This window comes from Salvelinus fontinalis, chromosome 40 (genome assembly GCF_029448725.1).
Source record: "Salvelinus fontinalis isolate EN_2023a chromosome 40, ASM2944872v1, whole genome shotgun sequence".
NCBI classification, from domain to species: domain Eukaryota; kingdom Metazoa; phylum Chordata; class Actinopteri; order Salmoniformes; family Salmonidae; genus Salvelinus; species Salvelinus fontinalis.
Window position 1 is genome coordinate 10,316,747 of NC_074704.1, and position 18,662 is coordinate 10,335,408.

Consider the following 18,662-nt stretch of genomic DNA (forward strand, 5'->3'; position numbering starts at 1 on the left):
CCGCAGCCGCAGAAGCAGTCACCCACAATTCCTCAGCAAGCATCACGACTGGCCCAAATACCTTAGGTGGAGCAACCGGATCCCGTGCCTCAGCAGCAGAAGCAGTCACCCACAATGCCTCAGCAAGCATCACGACTGGCCCAAATACCTTAGGTGAAGCAGCTGGCCACAATGCTTCAAGTGTCACGACTGGCCCAAATACCTTAGGTGAAGCAGCTGGCCACGGCGCCTCGGCAGCGGAAGCAACTGGCCACAATGCTTCATCAAGCGTCACGACTGGCCCAAATGCCTTAGGTGAAGCAAATGGCCACGGTGCCTCGGAAGCAACTGGCCACCATGCCTCGGCAGCGGAAGCAACTGGACACAGTGCCACGCAAGCGGCCACCCATAATGCCTCAGCAAGCGTCACGACTGGCCCAAATACCTTAGGTGAAGCAACTGGCCACAATGCTTCATCAAGCGTCACGACTGGCACAAATGCCTTGGGTGAAGTATCCGACTCCCGTGCCTCAGCAGAAGCAGCAACCCATAATGCCTCTGCAAGTGTCACGACTGGCCCTAGAAATACTTTAGCTGAATCAACCAGCCACTTTGCCTCATCAAGTGCGGAATCTGGTTCAAATGCCTCGGCAGGAGCCACAGGCTCCCTTGCCTCGGCAGGAGCCACAGGCTCCCTTGCCTCGGCAGGAGCCACAGGCTCCCTTGCCTCGGCAGGAGCCACAGGCTCCCTTGCCTCGGCAGGAGCCACAGGCTCCCTTGCCTCGGCAGGAGCCACAGGCTCCCTTGCCTCGGCAGGAGCCACAGGCGCCCTTGCCTCGGCAGGAGCCACAGGCGCCCTTGCCTCGGCAGGAGCCACAGGCGCCCTTGCCTCGGCAGGAGCCACAGGCGCCCTTGCCTCGGCAGGAGCCACAGGCGCCCTTGCCTCGGCAGGAGCCACAGGCGCCCTTGCCTCGGCTGGAGCCACAGGCGCCCTTGCCTCGGCAGGAGCCACAGGCGCCCTTGCCTCGGCAGGAGCCACAGGCGCCCTTGCCTCGGCAGGAGCCACAGGCGCCCTTGCCTCGGCAGGAGCCACAGGCGCCCTTGCCTCGGCAGGAGCCACAGGCGCCCTTGCCTCGGCAGGAGCCACAGGCGCCCTTGCCTCGGCAGGAGCCACAGGCGCCCTTGCCTCGGCAGGAGCCACAGGCGCCCTTGCCTCGGCAGGAGCCACAGGCGCCCTTGCCTCGGCAGGAGCCACAGGCGCCCTTGCCTCGGCAGGAGCCACAGGCGCCCTTGCCTCGGCAGGAGCCACAGGCGCCCTTGCCTCGGCAGGAGCCACAGGCGCCCTTGCCTCGGCAGGAGCCACAGGCGCCCTTGCCTCGGCAGGAGCCACAGGCGCCCTTGCCTCGGCAGGAGCCACAGGCGCCCTTGCCTCGGCAGGAGCCACAGGCCTTGAACAGGAGGGCCAACTCCTCAAGAAACATGGATTTTAGTAGCAGTGATGTCTCTCAGGATTTTGGGTCTGACGGTGACAATGAAAGCACCCAATGTGTCAGCTCCAGCAGCGTTCAAGGCAGCATCTTTGAACAGTCAGTTCTCATCCCAATATAGTTACAAATCGGTGTATGAGAGTGGCAAAACTTTCTACTCCCAAACCTGCCACACCACTGGAAGGTTATACCTTTTTGATAGCGGAGATGCTCTCAAGGACCGTAGTGATGTTGACATCTCTGAACCAAGCATATCCCCACCTGCTAAAAACTGACAACCTGCTAAAGGAACCCCACCACAAAGGAACAGCTACTGGGATGTAATGTACATTTTTTTACACTCATCTGAACTTTTGTTCTGATTTTGAAATCCTTTGTACTAATCATCTATCAACAGAATTGCAATGGTAGATTCATCCTTTGGATGACAATTCCGAGTTGTTGCTGACACTTTAAGCTTCCACTGGATGCTTTTGCATCGGCCATAGTTGCTGCTGCTCATGCTACCTTGCATTACTTGTAAAACAATAAAATATTGTACCTTTAAAAGTGCCTCCTTGTGTTTTGAAATACTGTGTTTAATGTCTACCTTTGGCTTGCTGGTTGAGAACAGTGTTAGTTGCCAGTGCAATTTGTAGTAAAAGGGAATGTGGTTCACAGTTCCTAATCTTTTGGATTTCAAATATATAATTTATTTGTATCTTTGCTGCTGGTTGACAAATCCCAAGATTGGCTCTACGTTAAAGCCACTGACCACGTTTACATCAATATTCCGTTACTCTGAATACTGAAGTACTTATTTTGTGTTTTACAAGAACCTGAGAAAGCTTGTACCCCGGAGATGGGCTGCTGTGGCATGTAAACCTCTGAATTCTGTTTTTGTGGTATGCACAGGCTCCGTTTCTCATCTCATGGTTGTCTGACTGTCAAACAAATCATTTTAAAGTGGGCTACCTGCTCAGTTTGATCCACCATAACTGAGCTTAACGGCTACTTTCACCCCTAATTTAGACAGGTTTCTGCTTACTTACATTAGGTAGGCCATTTGTCAACTATAGTTTAATACATGCAGCTTCTTCTGTCATAACTTGTTGCCTCAAGACTAAAGTAGTGCTCACATGTCTTACGTTGATAGAATGTAACATTATTTAAGGAACAGGTAGCATGCTAGAACAGTGGAAACATTGGTCCTGTGCCAAATGTAAATCTGACAGATTTTAAGGAAATGGAAAGCTGAGAATTGTTACTTCAGTTAGTCTTGGGTGTGTATTTTATGTGGTTGAAATGCTGTCTGCTTGCACATTACACGTGCATTCGCATTTTCCCCGAGACGCTAATAAATATTTATCCACCCATGTTCCCAAGACAATGTAAAGATACATTTTTATCATTTTACTGCAACTGAAGTTAATATAAACTCTGCAAAAAAGAAACGTCCTCTCAGATGAGCAGATGAGGATGTGCAAGTAGAAATACTGGTGTGCAAAAGAGCAGAAAAGTAAATATAAACAATAAGGGGATGCAGTAGGTAGATTGGATGGGCAATTTACAGATGGGCTGTGAACAGCTGCAGTGATCGGTAAGCTGCTCAGATAGCTGATGTTTAAAGTTAGTGAGGGAAATATAGGTCTCCAACTTCAGCGATTTTTTTTTTTTTTTTTTTTTTTTTTTTTTTTTTTTTTTTTTTTTTTTTTTTTTTGCAATTCATTCTAGTCATTGGCAGCAGAGAACAGGAAGGAAAGGCGGCCAAAGGAGGTGTTGGCTTTGGGGACGACCAGTGAGATATACCTGCTGGAGCGTGTGCTACGGGTGGGTGTTGTTATCGTGACCATTGAGCTGAGATAAGGCGGAGCTTAACGTAGCATAGGCTTGTAGATGACCTGGAGCTACCCTCTCGCGCCCATAGTCCTGCCGTCAGTGTCCATATTTCAGTTACTATTCCATTTAACACATTACTTAAATGAGGAATATTCTGTTTATTCATGGATACAGGGATACTCATGAGCGGGATATCAAAAGTGCATGTAAAGAGCTCATCCCGAATAAGACCGTATGTGGGAGATGAGCTACAATCAAGACTGCTGTGCTCATGTTAACATGGTCAATGTCCAGTGGGGAAATGTCAGACCTTACTCATACAGTATGTTCATACTTTAGATGTAGTTATAGGTAGGAATCAAATAAAATTGTATTAGTCAATTGCACCGAATACAGGTGTAGACCTTACAGTGAAACACTTACTTACGAGCCCCTAAACAACAATGCAGTTAAAAACAAATATGAATAAGAATAAGAAATAAAAGTAACAAGTAATTAAAGAGCAGGAGTAAAATAACTATAGCGAGACTATATACAGGGGGGTACAGAGTGAATGTGCAGGTGCAGCGGTTAGTTGAGGTAATATGTACATGTAGGTGGAGTTATTAAAGTGACTATGCATAGATGATAACCATAGAAAGTAGCAGCGGTGTAAAGGGGGGATGTATATAGTCTTGGTAGGCGTTTGATTAGATGTTCTGGATCTTATGCCTTGGGGGTTGAAGCTGTTTAGAAGCCTCTTGGACCTAGAGTTGGCGCTCCGGTACCGCTTGCCATGCGGTAGCAGGGTAAACAATGTATGACTATGGTGGCTGGAGTCTTTGACAATTTTTAAGGCCTGACAACTGACACTGCCTGGTATAGAGGCCCTGGATGGCAGGAAGCTTGGCCCCAGTGATGTACTAGGCCGTTCGCGCTACCCTCTGTAGTGCCTTGCAGTTGGAGGCTGAGCAGTTGCCATACCGGGCAGTGATGCAACCAGTCAGGATACTCTCGATGGTGCAGCTGTAGAACCTTTTGAGAATATGAGGACCCATGCCAAATCTTTTCAGTCTCCTGAGGGGGAATAGGTTTTGTCGTGCCCGCTTCACGACTGTCTTGGTATGCTTGGACCATGTTAGTTTGTTGGTGATTTGGACACCAAGGAACTTGAAGCTCTCAACCTGCTCCAGTACAGCCCCGTCAATGAGAATAGGGGAATGCTCGGTCCTCTCTTTCCTGTAGTCCACAATCATCTCCTTTGTCTTGATCACGTTGAGGGAATGGTTGTTGTCCTTGCACCACATGGCATGGTCTCTGACCTCCTCCCTATAGGCTGTCTCGTCGTTGTCGGTGGTCAGGCCTACCACTGTTGTGTCGTCGACAAACTTAATGATGGTGTTGGAGTCGTGCCTGGCCATGCAGTCATGAGTGAACAGGGAGTACAGGAGGGGACTGGGCACGCACCCCTGATGGCCCCCTGTGTTGAGGATCAGTGTGGTGGATGTGTTGTTACCTACCCTTACCACCTGCGGCCAGCCAGTCAGGAAGTCCAGGATCCAGTTGCAGAGGGAAGTGTTTAGTCCCAGGGTCCTTAGCTTCTTGATGAGTTTTGAGGGCACTATGGTGTTGAACGCTGAGCTGTAGTCAAAGAATAGCATTCTCACATGGGTGTTCTTTTGTACAGGTGGGAAAGGGCAGTGTGGAGTGCAATAAAATTGCATCATCTGTGGATCTGTTAGGGTGGTATGCAAATTGGAGTGGGTCTAGGGTTTCTGGGATAATGGTGTTGATGTGAGCCATGACCTGCCTTTCAAAGCACTTCATAGCTACAGACTTAAGTGCTACGGGTCGGTAGTCATTTAGGCAGGTTACCTTAGTGTTCTTGAGCACAGGGACTATGGTGGTCTGCTTTAAATATGTTGGTATTACGGACAGGGAGAGGTTGAAAATGTCAGTGAAGACACTTGCCAGTTGGTCAGCACCTGCTTGCAGTACATGTCCTGCTAATCCGTCAAGCCCTGCGATCTTGTGAATGTTGACCTGTTTAAATGTCTTACTCATCGGCTGCGGAGAGCGTGATCACACAGTCTTCCTGAACAGCTTTTGCTCTCATGCGTGTTTCAGTGTTGTTTGCCTCGAAGCGAGCATAGAAGTAGTTTAGCTCATCTGGTAGACTCGTGTCACTGGGCAGCTCTCGGAGGTGCTTCCCTTTATAGTCTCTAAAGGTTTGCAAGCCCTGCCACATCCGACGAGCGTCAGAGCCGGTGTAGTACGATTTGATCTTAGTCCTGTATTGACGCTTTGCCTGTTTGATGGTTTGTCGGAGGGCATAGCGGGATTTATTATAAGCTTCCGGGTTAGCGTCCCGCTCCTTGAAATCGTCACCTCTAGCCTTTAGCTCAGTGCAGATGTTGCCTGTAGTGCATGGCTTCTGGTTGGGGTATGTGCGTACGGTCACCGTGGGGCTGACGTCATTGATGCACTTATTGATGTAGCCAATGACAGACGTGGTGTACTCCTCAATGTCATTGGAAGAATTCCGGAACATATTCCAGTCTGTGCTAGTAAAACAGTCCGGCAGCTTAGCAGCTGCTTCATCTGACCACTTTTTTATTGATCAAGTCACTGGTGTGTCCTGCTTAAATTTTTGCTTGTAAGCAGGAATCAGGAGGATAGAATTATTTTCAGATTTGCCAAATTGAAGTTGAGGCAGAGTTTTTTATGCGTCTCTGTGTGTGGAGTAAAGGTGGTCCAGAGTTTCTTTCCCTCTGGTTGCACATTTAACATGCTGATAGAAATTTTGTAAGATGGATTTAAGTTTCCCTGCATTCAAGTCCCCGGCTACTAGGAGCGCCGTCTCCAGGTGAGCGTTTTCCTGTTTGCTTATGGCAGAATACAGTTGATTCAATGCGGTCTTAGTGCCAGCCAGTCCGTGTTGGTATGTAGACAGCTACAAAAAATACAGATGAAAACTCTCTAGGTAGATAGTGTGGTCTACAGCTTATCGTGAGATATTCTACCTCAGGAGGGCAATAGCTCGAGACTTCCTTAGATATCGTGCACCAGTTGTTATTTACAAAAAATACATAGTCCACCGCCCCTTGTCTTACCTGACGTCGCTGTTCTATCCTGCCGGATAGCCAGCTGTATGTTGATAATGTCGTCGTTCAGCCACGACTCCGTAAAGCATAAGATATTACAGTTTTGAATGTCCCGTTGGTTGTTTAATCTTTCGCGTAGGTCATATTTTACTTTACAAAGACTGCACGTTTGCTAGCAGAATTGAAGGAAGTGGGGGTTTATTCGATCGATGCTGACACATGCACATTTGTGGCCTTCTGGAGGTCATTTTGTAGGGCGCTGGCAGTGCACCTCCTTGCACAAAGGCGGAGGTAGCGGTCCTGCTGCTGGGTTGTTGCCCTCCTACGGCCTCCTCCACATCTCCTGATGTACTGGCCTGTCTCCTGGTAGCGCCTCCATGCTCTGGACACTACGCTGACAGACACAGCAAACCTTTTTGCCACAGCTCGCATTGATGTGCCATCCTGGATGAACTGCACTACCTAAGCCACTTGTGTAGGTTGTAGACTCCGTCTCATGCTACCACTAGAGTGAGAGCACCGCCAGCATTCAAACGTGACCAAAACATCAGCCAGGAAGCATAGGAACTGAGAAGTGGTCTGTGATCACCACCTGCAGAATCACTCCTTTTTTGGGGGTGTCTTGCTAATTGCCTATAATTTCCACCTTTTGTCTATTCCATTTGCACAACAGCATGTGAAATTTATTGTCAATCAGTGTTGCTTCCTAAGTGGACAGTTTGATTTCACAGAAGTGTGATTGACTTGGAGTTACATTGTGTTGTTTAAGTGTTCCCTTTATTTTTTTGAGCAGTGTATATTGAACTACTCGTCCGTCCAATAAAACCACTGGTTTTAGTTTTGGTTGCAGAACGTTTTGCTACGTTGTGCTCTACTGAACATAACTATGATTTATTTGTCACAGTTCCTGTTTGTTCTGGTAAACGGGCTGAAGTCCAATGAAAAATCTCTGTGCTACTTCACCCTGATGTCACGTGACCTTCCCCGGGTGGGCATTTATGACGGCGTGTCAGACATGAAATGGCTCATGCCCGAGGGAGAGATCTCCACTCACTCATAAGAGGCGATCTCAAGGTCTGAGGTGAAAACAAACCTGAGTTCAAATAGTATTGGTTTTCTTTCAAATGCCTTTGAGGGTTGATTGAACCTGCCTGGAGTGACAGATGAGAGCAGCTAAAAAAGTATTTGAAAGAAACAAATTCATTTTGAACCCATGTCTATGGAGCAGTATACATTTCAGTGGCTTTGATAATATATAGAAAGCAGCAGTAAATTATACTGAGCTGTCTCTATATAATCTATCTACATTGCTTCCCAAATACTTTTTCCTTCATTTTAGGAGGTGAAGCAGGCAGTAGTACCTTATCCTAAAACTGAGTTGTAAAATAAACAAATAAATGAATGTAAATAATTAGCTTTGTGATAATAATTGTGTATGTTTTGGAGTCAGTATTGATTTCTTCCTGAATCTTATGTAGGCTATGTGTGTGCTCTGGTGGGCATGGTGTGTGTTTATGTGAGGGCAAGTCTGCCATCTGCGAGTTGACAACAGCTCAGTGGCTACTCACCACTGAGATTTTGGATGTGATGGTTACAATCACAACTGACTGACCTCAGTAGACTAATAGGGCCTGGAGGGTCTAACAGAGAAAGAAGAATTGGAATCTGTCTTCTGAAAAAATAACAGTTGAGGATTTCAAATGCAATCGCAAAGAAACAAAAAATACAATAGAAAATGATGCAGTATACTACAATACAATACATCTTTGTGTATTTACATGCAAATGCTACATTTAAGTGCAGACCTGTGTTCAAAAACATGTGTATTTCAGTATCTGGGTTATATCTGGGTTATAATACAAATTGTATTATTTGACAGTATTCAAATACATTAGAGTGTAAATTAGTGTGTGATTTTGAGTTTTTCAAATACTTTCCAAGTTTATTTCCAAATACATAACATTTAACTTATCTTTTCAAATAAAAGATCAGAATACTTACTTTGAATTTTATTTGAAATTAATTGAAATATTTTAAATAGTATTTGAACCCAGGTCTGATTTAAGTGACATTCATTTGCGTTCCAGTTACAGTAGGCCAGCCTACAGCAGTGGAAGAGGGGAGTTAGTGCAGATTTCTAGAAAGAAACAGGAGAAGAAAAGGAGATTCGAATTTTCAAGGCACAGACTTGAAATCAAGTATAATTATCAGAGATGGAATGCAAAGCGGAACCATCAGTCGGAATAGGGAAAACACTATTTGGCAGATTTAAGGGGGCTGGAGATATATGCATAGCTATCTAAACAGTTGCCGTCTAGTTTATGTGTTTGTGGATGTGTACTGCAATCAAAGTTGAGACAACATTGGAAAAAAATTCTTCCACAAAAGAGGGCAGACGATCAGAGGATGATGAGATGGGTTGTTGTCTTGTGTTTTATTTCATCCACATGAGGGAGACATTTTATGGAGATAGTGGGCACCTTCGAGCTGATCACTAATGTCAAGTCGGTGACAATTGTTGGTCACCGCCTTTCAAAGTGTGTTGCTTTCTGGGGATGAAACATTTCCGACTTGAGTCTATATGTCGACTGCATAAACTTGACAAAAATCTGCATAAACTCCAAGTTTCTGCAATTGCTCTTCACCAACTTCCTCCTACAGCCATCACCTGTCATGTGGGGGCTCCATTGTCAACCAATCATTAGTGTTTTTGTTTGACCCACGCGAACAAAGACATGACTGAAACAGGAACCAACTTGCTAAAATTCACATGTAACCTACAGTGCATAAATGAATGATGTGATTGAGGCTCTCTCTCTCTTATTGATTGTATAATGTACACAGTAATTATTTCAGTTTGTGAATGGGTGTTGGAGACGTGTTTTTTAGACATTATAAAGGAAACCTTTTTTAAACAACGGCAACACTGTCATGGTGATCTGAGCCTTACTGTTGGATAAAGACATTAGTATCCGACTTTCGGTTGTCACAGATGCACCTCTCCTGACTTTACTTCTTGACTTTGGTCTACAGTCAGTTGCTTTAGTCCTACCACTCAAACGAGCCCTACTATATGTTTGCGTCTGAAAAATTAAAGACTCAGATCATCAAAAGCATATGTGTGTGGTGTGTTTGCATAATGTGAGTTTTTAATTGGAGTCTGTCTGAATTCAGAATTTGTCCAAGATGTTGCACTATGTGCAACTGAAACATGTTAACCATCTACTGTTGCTATGCTGAATGAAACACACTGTTTTAAAGAAGGCATGTGTAAAATAATGGTGCTAACTGCTCATTTAGCCTCTAATCTTCAAATGAACCAAAGTGAATTTTGTACAAGCAATAATTTAAACCGATCAATGAAGTGCCAAGACAAAATGTGTTTCCTACTTTAGAGCAGGGGTGTCAAACTCATTCCATGGAGGGCCTAGTGTCTGTAGGTTTTTGTTTTATTCTTTCACTTAAGACCTAGACAACAACTGTAGGTGAGGGGAGTAATTAGTGCCTTAATTCAGCAATCAAGTACAAGGAAGGAACGAAAACCCACAGACACTCAGTCCTCCGTGTAATGAGTTTGAAGTGTGCTTTAGAGTAAGGGCTGTCAAACCTGTCAGGAACTCAATTAGAGAATCAACCACACCTGAGTAAATATCTGCATTCCAAATAAACCCCTAGCCCCTACACCTACCACTTAGTCACTTATGGGCATTGGAAATGATCAGATAGGTTAAAGCAATATGGAAATTGCTTCACCTTGCCTTCTGATAGGCTGGATGAAATTGTGGCCATATTGCTTATACCTATTCAATCATTTCTGATTCACAGAAGTGTTTAGTCCAGGGTGTAGGATTTAGGGGTCAATTTGTAATTAGGACTCAAATGTAGTTCAGGGGCTTACAGCTGACCTTAATTATCCAATGACATTAGAAGGGTCTGGGATTTGATTTAAAGGAGCAACCAAAAAGCCTACCAGTTCTGATTACTGGGGAGGTTTTGAGGTGCAAAATGGCCGTGATGATTAGAATCGCTTTCAGGTAAGTTTTTAAAAGTATTGATCTAGTTTGTTTCCCTTGTCCTTCAGGTAGCTATGTTTCTAACATACTTTCCCCCCCTAAGAGTTTCTTGGCTTTGTTACCTGCTAATTGGAGGGATAACCTGTTCTACATCAAGTAAGTTTCTACACATTAATTTCAAATAGCAGTTGTGGTTCCAATAACTTCGAAGGCTGGCATTTTACTTTACTTTTTTCTAACCTAGGTGATGGGAGTCCTGCACCAGGTTCTGATGCCGCATGGCTCTATGCAGGCTCACTTAGGTCTAAAGGGTATGGTAATTACAACTCTCCAACAGCTCCATTGCAAGCGCAGCTGACCGAAGAGCAACAGAACCATCTGGCTGCCATCCTGCAAAAGCAACTTGCACCCATGCCCCAGGCACCTCAGAAAATGTTGTATCCAGCTCAAATGCCCCAGCAGGAAAAGCAACCGTCCGCCATGATCAAACAGCAGACTCTACCGGCCAGTTATCCTACACAGCCTAAAGGAGTGTTGTATACTGCTCAAATGCCCAAGAAGCAACCAGCTACTGAACTTCAGCATCAGAAGGAACAGCAAGTGTGGTATCCAGTTAAAATTCCCCAGCAGGAAAAGAAATCAACTACTAGTTCTCAGCAGCAGAAGGAACTGACCACCATGCCCCAGAAGCAACCGGCTCCAATGCCTGTACCGCAGAAACAACCAACAGCTATGCCCCAGCAAGTATGGTATCCAGCTCAAATGCAGCAGAAGCAACCAGCCCCAATGCCTCCACCCCAGAAGCAACCGGCCACCATGCCCAAGCAAGTGTGGCATCCAGCTCAAATGCCTCAGCAGCAAAAGCAACTAGCTACTAAACCTCAGCAGCAGAAGGAACCGGCCGCCATAACCCAGCAACCACAGCAAGTGTTGCATCCAGCTCAAATGCTGCTAAAGCAACTTACTGCCATGCCCCAGCAAGTGTGGTATCCTGCTCAAAAGCCCCAGCAGCAGAAGCAACCGGCCGTTGAACCTCAGCAGCAGATTGAACAGACCGCCATGCCCCAGCCACCTCAGCAAGTGTGGCATCCAGCTCAATTTCCCCAGAATCAACCAGTCCCTATGCATCAACCGCAGAAGGAACTGACCGCCATTCCACCACAACTGTTGCAATCTGCTCAAATGCCCCAGCAGCATAAGCAACCGGCTGCCATGCTTCAGCAAGTGTGGCAATTGGCCCCCATGCCCCAGCAGCCGCACGATGTGTGGTATCCAGCTAAAATGGTCCAGAAGCAACAAGCCGCTGCAACTCGGCGGCCGAAGGAACTGACCGCCATACCCCAGCAAGCATGGTATCCAGCTCAAAAGCCCCATCTGCAGAAGCAACCGGACGCTGAACCTCAGCAGCAAATAGCACTGACCGCCATTCCCCAGCCACCTCAGCAAGTGTGGCATCCAGCTCAATTTCCCCAGGAGCAGAAGCAACCAGCCTCAATGTTTTTACCACAGAAGCAACCGACCGCCATGCCCCAGCAAGAGTGGTATCCAGCTCAAATGCCCCAACAGCAACTGGCCCCAATGCTTTTACTGCAGAAACAACCAACAGCTATACCCCAGCATGCATGGTATCCAGCTCAAATGCCCCATCAGCAGAAACAACTGGCCACCATGCTGCAGAAGCAACCAGCCACTATGCCCTCGGACGTGTTGCATCCAGCTCAAAAGTCCCAGCTGCAGAAGCAACCAGCCGCTGAACTTCAGCAGCAAATTGAACTGACTGCCATGCCCCAGCCACCTCTGCAAATGTGGCATCCAGCTCAATTTCCGCAGAAGCAGACGCAACCAGCCCCCATCCATCTACCTCAGAAGGAATTGACTGGCATACCCCAACAACTGTGGCAAACGGCCCAGCAGCATAAGCAGCCGGCTGCCATGCTTCAGCAAGTGTGGCATCTGGCACAGAAGCAACCGGCCCTTATGCCTCAGCAGCCTCACGACGTGTGGTATCCAGCTAAAATGGTCCAGAAGCACTACAAAAGCACTGAAGATGGTGCCTCTGGTAGCTCTCAGGCCAGCATCGTTGAACAGTCGGGTGTCATCCCAATCTATTCCTACAGTTCCAAATCACACTACGAGAATGGGAGAACTGTCTTCTCCCAAACCCGCTACACTCCTAGGGAGCCTATGCTGGTTGACAGTGGAGATGCTCCCAAGGACAGTTATGTTGGCATTGGTGCACCAAGCATATATCCACCACTAGTGAAGGATTCTGCAAGGTAATGGGTAACTTTAACCTGCTCTGAACTTGGCTCTCTGAATTTGAAGTCCTTTGTACTAACCATATATCTATCAACAGGAAAATGTAATGGATTCATCCTCTAGAAGCTCTAATGGTGAGAATTGTTTCTGACATTGGTTACTTAACATTCTGTGTTGCTGACACTGCAGTTCTTTCTGCTTTTGTTTCAACCAGGAAGTTGCTGGTGCTCTTGCTGCTCTTGCTGCTCTAGCATGATGGAATCAATAAACAATTTTACTTTCAAAATGCCTTGTCTCTTTGAGATATTGGTTCTCATATCCAATGCTTGCTAATTGAGAACAGGTGGTGTGCAGTCTGTAGTAAAAATGACTAATGTTCAGTTAATTCTTTGGTTTTCTAATCTTTTCACCTGCGCTACTGGTTGTTCAAAATAAAAGCTTGGGTCTACATAAGAGCATTTGTCAAGGGGTGATTTGTCAGACATTCCTCATATGTTCGTACTTTAGATTTAGGCATGCATTGTAAACAGTGAGACGGTCTTCAACCTCAGTCTAAGCTGTTGGTGAGTAAGCTAACATATAGGGAACTGGTTTTAGGTTGTCAGGCCATGGCTCATTTAGCTATTAGAATTGAGTGACCTTTTGGTTTCAAACTTGCATTTGGCCTTATACTATAGCCCATACCACAAATGGCAAAGTCAAATCAGTTTAGCAGTGTCTGTTCCATATCTAGATGGCTCAAATGTTATTTTGGACATGTCAACCCCTGTTGCCACATCTACCTCCATACTTCTGTTTGTATAGGTTACCTTAAGATGTGTCTTACAATTGTGGGGTCAGAGGGAAACGTAATTATGTTCGGTAATCAATTTTTCTTTAATGGTCATAGTTTGTAGGCCAAACCGTTCTGACGCTATAGATGTTTTTGAGAGGTCTGACCAACACCATTGTAGCTCGGCCCCTGTCCACCGCAGATGCGTAAGGGCGACAGGTGGATGCAGTGGATTGAGACGAAGCTAGAACGTTTTGAATGGGCTGCAACAGGATTTTGATGGGGCTTTTTACATTGACGTGCCTCAATACTCTTCACCTGTAGCCCATTCCTCCTCATCCATTTATTGTACCTCAGGCTCCTATAGAATGGATCCAGTGTATTTGATTTTTACTATGCCTGGAACTGTTTAACCTATCAATTAACAAATATATTCTGTATAGACTGTCTTAAGCCTTGTACATTTTTCTTAACCAATTATTAATCTAACTGCGTAGTATGAGAATTCAGCCCTTAAATGGGTCCATTAAGTTCCAAAGAGGAAGCTGGTAGGCACTATCATGGAAGTTTAGCTAGCATAAGATGTCACCCAACTTTTGGACTACTTGACATATTTGCCCTTCGTAGTTGACTCTGTTTGGCCACAGATTCACGAACATGAATGAAATTGTATATGCATTGAATTTTCTACAGGAAGTTAAACATTACTGTTGGACAATCTCTTGTCTAGTGTATGTCAACAGACAACTTCATTTAATTTGTCACAATTTCATTTTTGGACACAATCTCAATGTGTCTGCAGCCTTTCTGCACAACACATTTCTACCGGACCACGAGGTTGCCCCTGCAAAAACCTCTGGCAAGAACCTCATTAGCCAGCATTACAAGGTGCATTTGATTAAGCTCACCCAGGGCAATGGATAGTTAAATTTCCCTCTAAAACCATCGGATTGGTTCATGATCCTCTAGACCCAAATTGCTACCCTACCCTGCCTTTCTAAGGGCTTCGGAATCCAGGTCAACAGATTACCGATCATTTCGAATCTCACTGTACCTTCTCCGCTATGCAATCTGGTTTCAGAGCTGGTCATGGGTGCACCTCAGCCACGCAAGGTCCTAAACGATATAACCGCCATCGATAAGAGACATTACTGTGCACCCGTCTTCATCGACCTGGCTAAGGCTTTTGACTCTGTCAATCACCACATTCTTATCGGCAGACTCAACAGCCTTGGTTTCTAAAATGATTGCCTCGCCTGTTTCACCAACTACTTCTCTGATAGAGTTCAGTGTGTCAAATCGGAGGGCCTGTTGTCCGGACGTCTTACAGTCTCTATAGGGGTGCAACAGGGTTCAATTCTCGGGCCGACTCTTCTCTGTATACATCAATGATGTCGCTCTCGCTGCTGGTGATTCTCTGATCCACCTCTACGCAGTCGACACCATTCTGTGTACTTCTGGCCCTTCTTTGGACACTGTGTTAACTAACCTCCAGACGAGCTTCAATGAAATACAACTCTCCTTCCGTGGCTTCCAGCTGCTCTTAAATGCAAGTAAAACTAAATGCATGCTCTTCAACCGATTACTGCCCGCACCTGCCCGCTTGTCCAGCATCACCACTCTGGACGGTTCTGACTTAGAATATGTGGACAACTACAAATACCTAGGTGTCTGGCTAGGCTGTAAACTCTCCTTCCAGACTCACATTAAGCATCTCCAGTCCATCATTAAATATGGAATCGGCTTCCTATTTCGCAACAAAGCATCCTTCACTCATGCTGCCAAACATACGCTCGTAAAACTGACCATCCTACCGATCCTCGACTTCGGTGATGTCATCTTTAAACTAGCCTCCAAACTCTACTCAACAAATTGGATGCAGTCTCTCACAGTGCCATCCGTTTTGTCACCAAAGCCCCATATATCACCCACCACTGCGACTTGTACTCTCTTGTTGGCTGGCCATCGCTTCATACTTATCTCACTGGTCACCCCCAAAGCCAATTCCTACTTTGGCCACCTTTCCTTTCAGTTCTCTGCTGCTAATGACTGGATCGAACTGCAAAAATCAATGAAGCTGGTGACCCATATCTCCCTCACTAGCTTTCAGCACCAGCTGTCAGAGCAGCTCACAGATCACTGCACCTGTACATAGCCCATCTGTAAACAGCCCGTCCAACTACCTCATCCCCATACTGTATTTTTTAATTCATCTTGCTCCTTTGCACCCCAGTATCTCTACTTGCACATTCACCTTCTGCACATCTACCATTCCAGTGTTGAATTGCTATATCGTAATTACTTCGCCACCTTGGCCTATTTATTGCCTTACCTCATTTGCACTCACTGTATACAGATTTTTCTTTTCTCTACTGTATTATTGACTGTATGTTTGTTTATTCCATGTGTATCTGTGTGGTTGTTTTTGTTGCACTGCTTTGCTTTATCTTGGCCAGGTCGCAGTTGTAAATGAGAACTTGTTCTCAACTGGCCTAACTGGTTAAATAAAGGTAAAATAAGAACAAGTACATTGTTCTAAACCAAGTTTTGTTTGGTGAAATCTAACTACATAGTATGAGAACTCAGACCTTAAATGGATCCATCCAGTTCCAATGATGAAGCCGGCAAGGAACTAGCAGGGAAGCTTAGCTAGCATAATGTGTCACATGGAACTCAATCACAAACATTGACACAAATTAACACATTTGCCTGCTGTAGTCGACTGCCTGTTTGGCTAAAGACTGACACGGGACGAAATTGTATATGCATTCAATGGTCTGCTTTTATGTAAAATATGTAAATTCTGTGTTGTCAGGCAATCTCTTGTCTACCATGCATTAGCTCTCAAATTTGGACACACCTACTCATTCAAGGGTTTTCTTTATTTTTACTATTTTCTACATTGTAGAATAATAGTGAAGACATCAAAACTATGAAATAACACATGTGACCCGATTCAGGAAACTAGGCGTATGTCACAAGTCACGACTTCACAGGAGAGCCGTTTGAACGTAAAAATCAAAATGCGTTTTTTGGCAGAAATTCCTTCTCGAACTTGTGAACTTTCATGTGCCTTAATAACAAACATGTATGCCATCTGTAAATACAAATACAATTGTTAAATTATGAGCCTTGCTGGTTAAGCCACAGTAAAAGTAAGCAAACTTCTCACTAGCCATGATTGTCTGAGATAATGAGTGGGCTGGACATGCAGAGAGAGGAGTTTGGTTTGGTCTGCCATATTGAAGTTGTCTGTCTATTTGAGCTCGTCAGTCTGTTTTGGTAATCCTGTCGAACGCGGCTTTAAAAAAAAAAGTTTTGTATACTGGAGCTGCATAAGTGTTGCTCTCCGTTTTCTGGAGAAAATCAGTGGAATTAGAGTATGATAGCTAAAGAAATGGAGAAAACACCTGTCTCCGGATTACATCTTCAAACCGTGCAACCGTGGTATGGCATTCCTGACAGGGAGACACGTCCATGATGCATGTTTATAGTGTAGCATTAGCTAACTACATTTTCAGATATGACACATTTCTAATTTTGATAAAGTGGTTTCATTTCAAGCTAAAGTGTACTGTTAGCTGGCTGGTTCCCTAGCTGACGTTATTTGTTTCCCAGAGCCGTTTGCTTTTCTAGTTAGCTAGCTAACATTGGACCTGGTTGGTTAGCTCCCAGCACTGTGGCATTGTTGCCACTTTGTTCATTGTTGTTTAACTAGCTAACGTTAGCTAACACTACGTGACGTGTGTACGACACCCGTTGAATATGGCCGGTGTCAGTAAACGTCTGCAAGAAAGCGTCATGAAATTGTTTCCAGCAGAACTGGTTAGGCTGTTTTCATGTTATCCAGAGGTAAACAAATCATCGGCCAGAGCGTCAAGTGTGTGCTCTGAAAGCTAAACAAGATGGGTTGGGCTAAAGCTTATTAAGAGGGTGTGAACGATGCTGAATGGGTGTAGACAAAGAAAAGCTCTAAACTAGATACCAAAACATTCAAAGGTGATTTTCTCAAAAGTGAGATTAAAAATTGATCAACTTTCAAATCAGAAGCACTTTCCCATTGTTCCTCAAATGCAGTGTCTGATATACCATTTTGTAGCTCTGAGTCTCTACTTTTAGAAAATGTAAAAAAACACCATTTCACATTTTACTACATAAGACCGAGCTACCAGACTCAAAAATTGCAGCCCAAATAAATGCTTCACAGAGGTCAAGTAACAGACACATCTCAACATCAACTGTTCAGAGGAGACTGCGTGAATCAGGCCTTCATGGTCGAATTGCTGCAAAGAAACCACTACCAAAAGACACCAATAAGAAGAGACTTGCTTGGGCCAAGAAACACGAGCAATGGACATTAGACCGGTGGAAAACTGTCCTTTGGTCTGAGTCCAAATTTGAGATTTGTGGTTCCAACCACCGTGTCTTTGTGAGACGCAGAGTAGGTGAACAGATGATCTCCACATGTCTGGTTCCCACCATGAAGCATGGAGGATGAGGTGTGATGGTGTGGGGGTGCTTTGCTGGTAACACGGTCTGTGATATATTTAGAATTCAAGGTACACTGGCTACCACAACATTCTGTAGCTATACGCCATCCCATCTGGTTTGCGCTTAGTAGGACTATCGTTTGTTTTTCAATAGGACAATGACCCAACACACCTCCAGACTGTGTAAGGTCTATTTGACGAAGAAGGAGGGTGATGGAGTCTGCATCAGATGATCTGGCCTCCATAATCACCCGACCTCAACCCAATTGAGATGGTTTGGCATAAATTGGACCATAGAGTGAAGTAAAAGCAGCCAACAAGTGCTCAACAAATGTGGGAACTCCTTCAAGACTGTTGGAAAAGCATTCCAGATGAAGCTGGTTGAGAGAATGCCAAGAGTGTGCAAAGCTGTCATCAAGGCAAAGTGAGGTTATTTTGAAAAATCAAAAATATATTTTTGCACAACACACTTCTACCGGACCACTGAGGTTGCACCTGCAAAAGCCCCTGGCAGGATCTTAATTAGCATGAAATAACGGTTCACTTGATTAAGCTCACCCAGTGCAATGGTTAGGTAGAGTTCACTCTTTAAACCATTGAATTTGTCCATGATGCGCAAACCCTCCAGCACACCAGCTGAATGAAATCAAGCGCACCTAATCTCAATTGGGAAATTGGACCAATGGAAATTATGTTCAGTGGCTTGCAGATGTACTTAATTAACCAGCCAGATTAAAAGGGTCTAGGATTCCTTTGTAAGG

The 18,662-nt window shown here is 45.1% G+C and overlaps 1 protein-coding gene across 2 annotated transcripts; it reads left to right on the top strand.

Annotated features, from left to right (window-relative positions):
* The first annotated feature begins 10,344 nt into the window (after nt 1-10,344).
* LOC129839660 (uncharacterized) lies at nt 10,345-13,094 on the top strand. Of its 2 annotated transcripts, XM_055907208.1 has the most exons (5): nt 10,345-10,401; nt 10,484-10,536; nt 10,625-12,656; nt 12,737-12,773; nt 12,854-13,094. In XM_055907208.1, exons 1-4 carry the CDS (start codon nt 10,373-10,375, stop codon nt 12,744-12,746), a joined length of 2,124 nt encoding a protein of 707 aa, XP_055763183.1. In that variant the 5' UTR covers nt 10,345-10,372; the 3' UTR covers nt 12,747-12,773; nt 12,854-13,094. The 2 variants fall into 2 exon arrangements, with proteins under 2 accessions (XP_055763183.1, XP_055763182.1); XM_055907207.1 differs by having other exon boundaries at nt 12,737-13,094.
* The last annotated feature ends 5,568 nt before the right edge of the window (nt 13,095-18,662 follow it).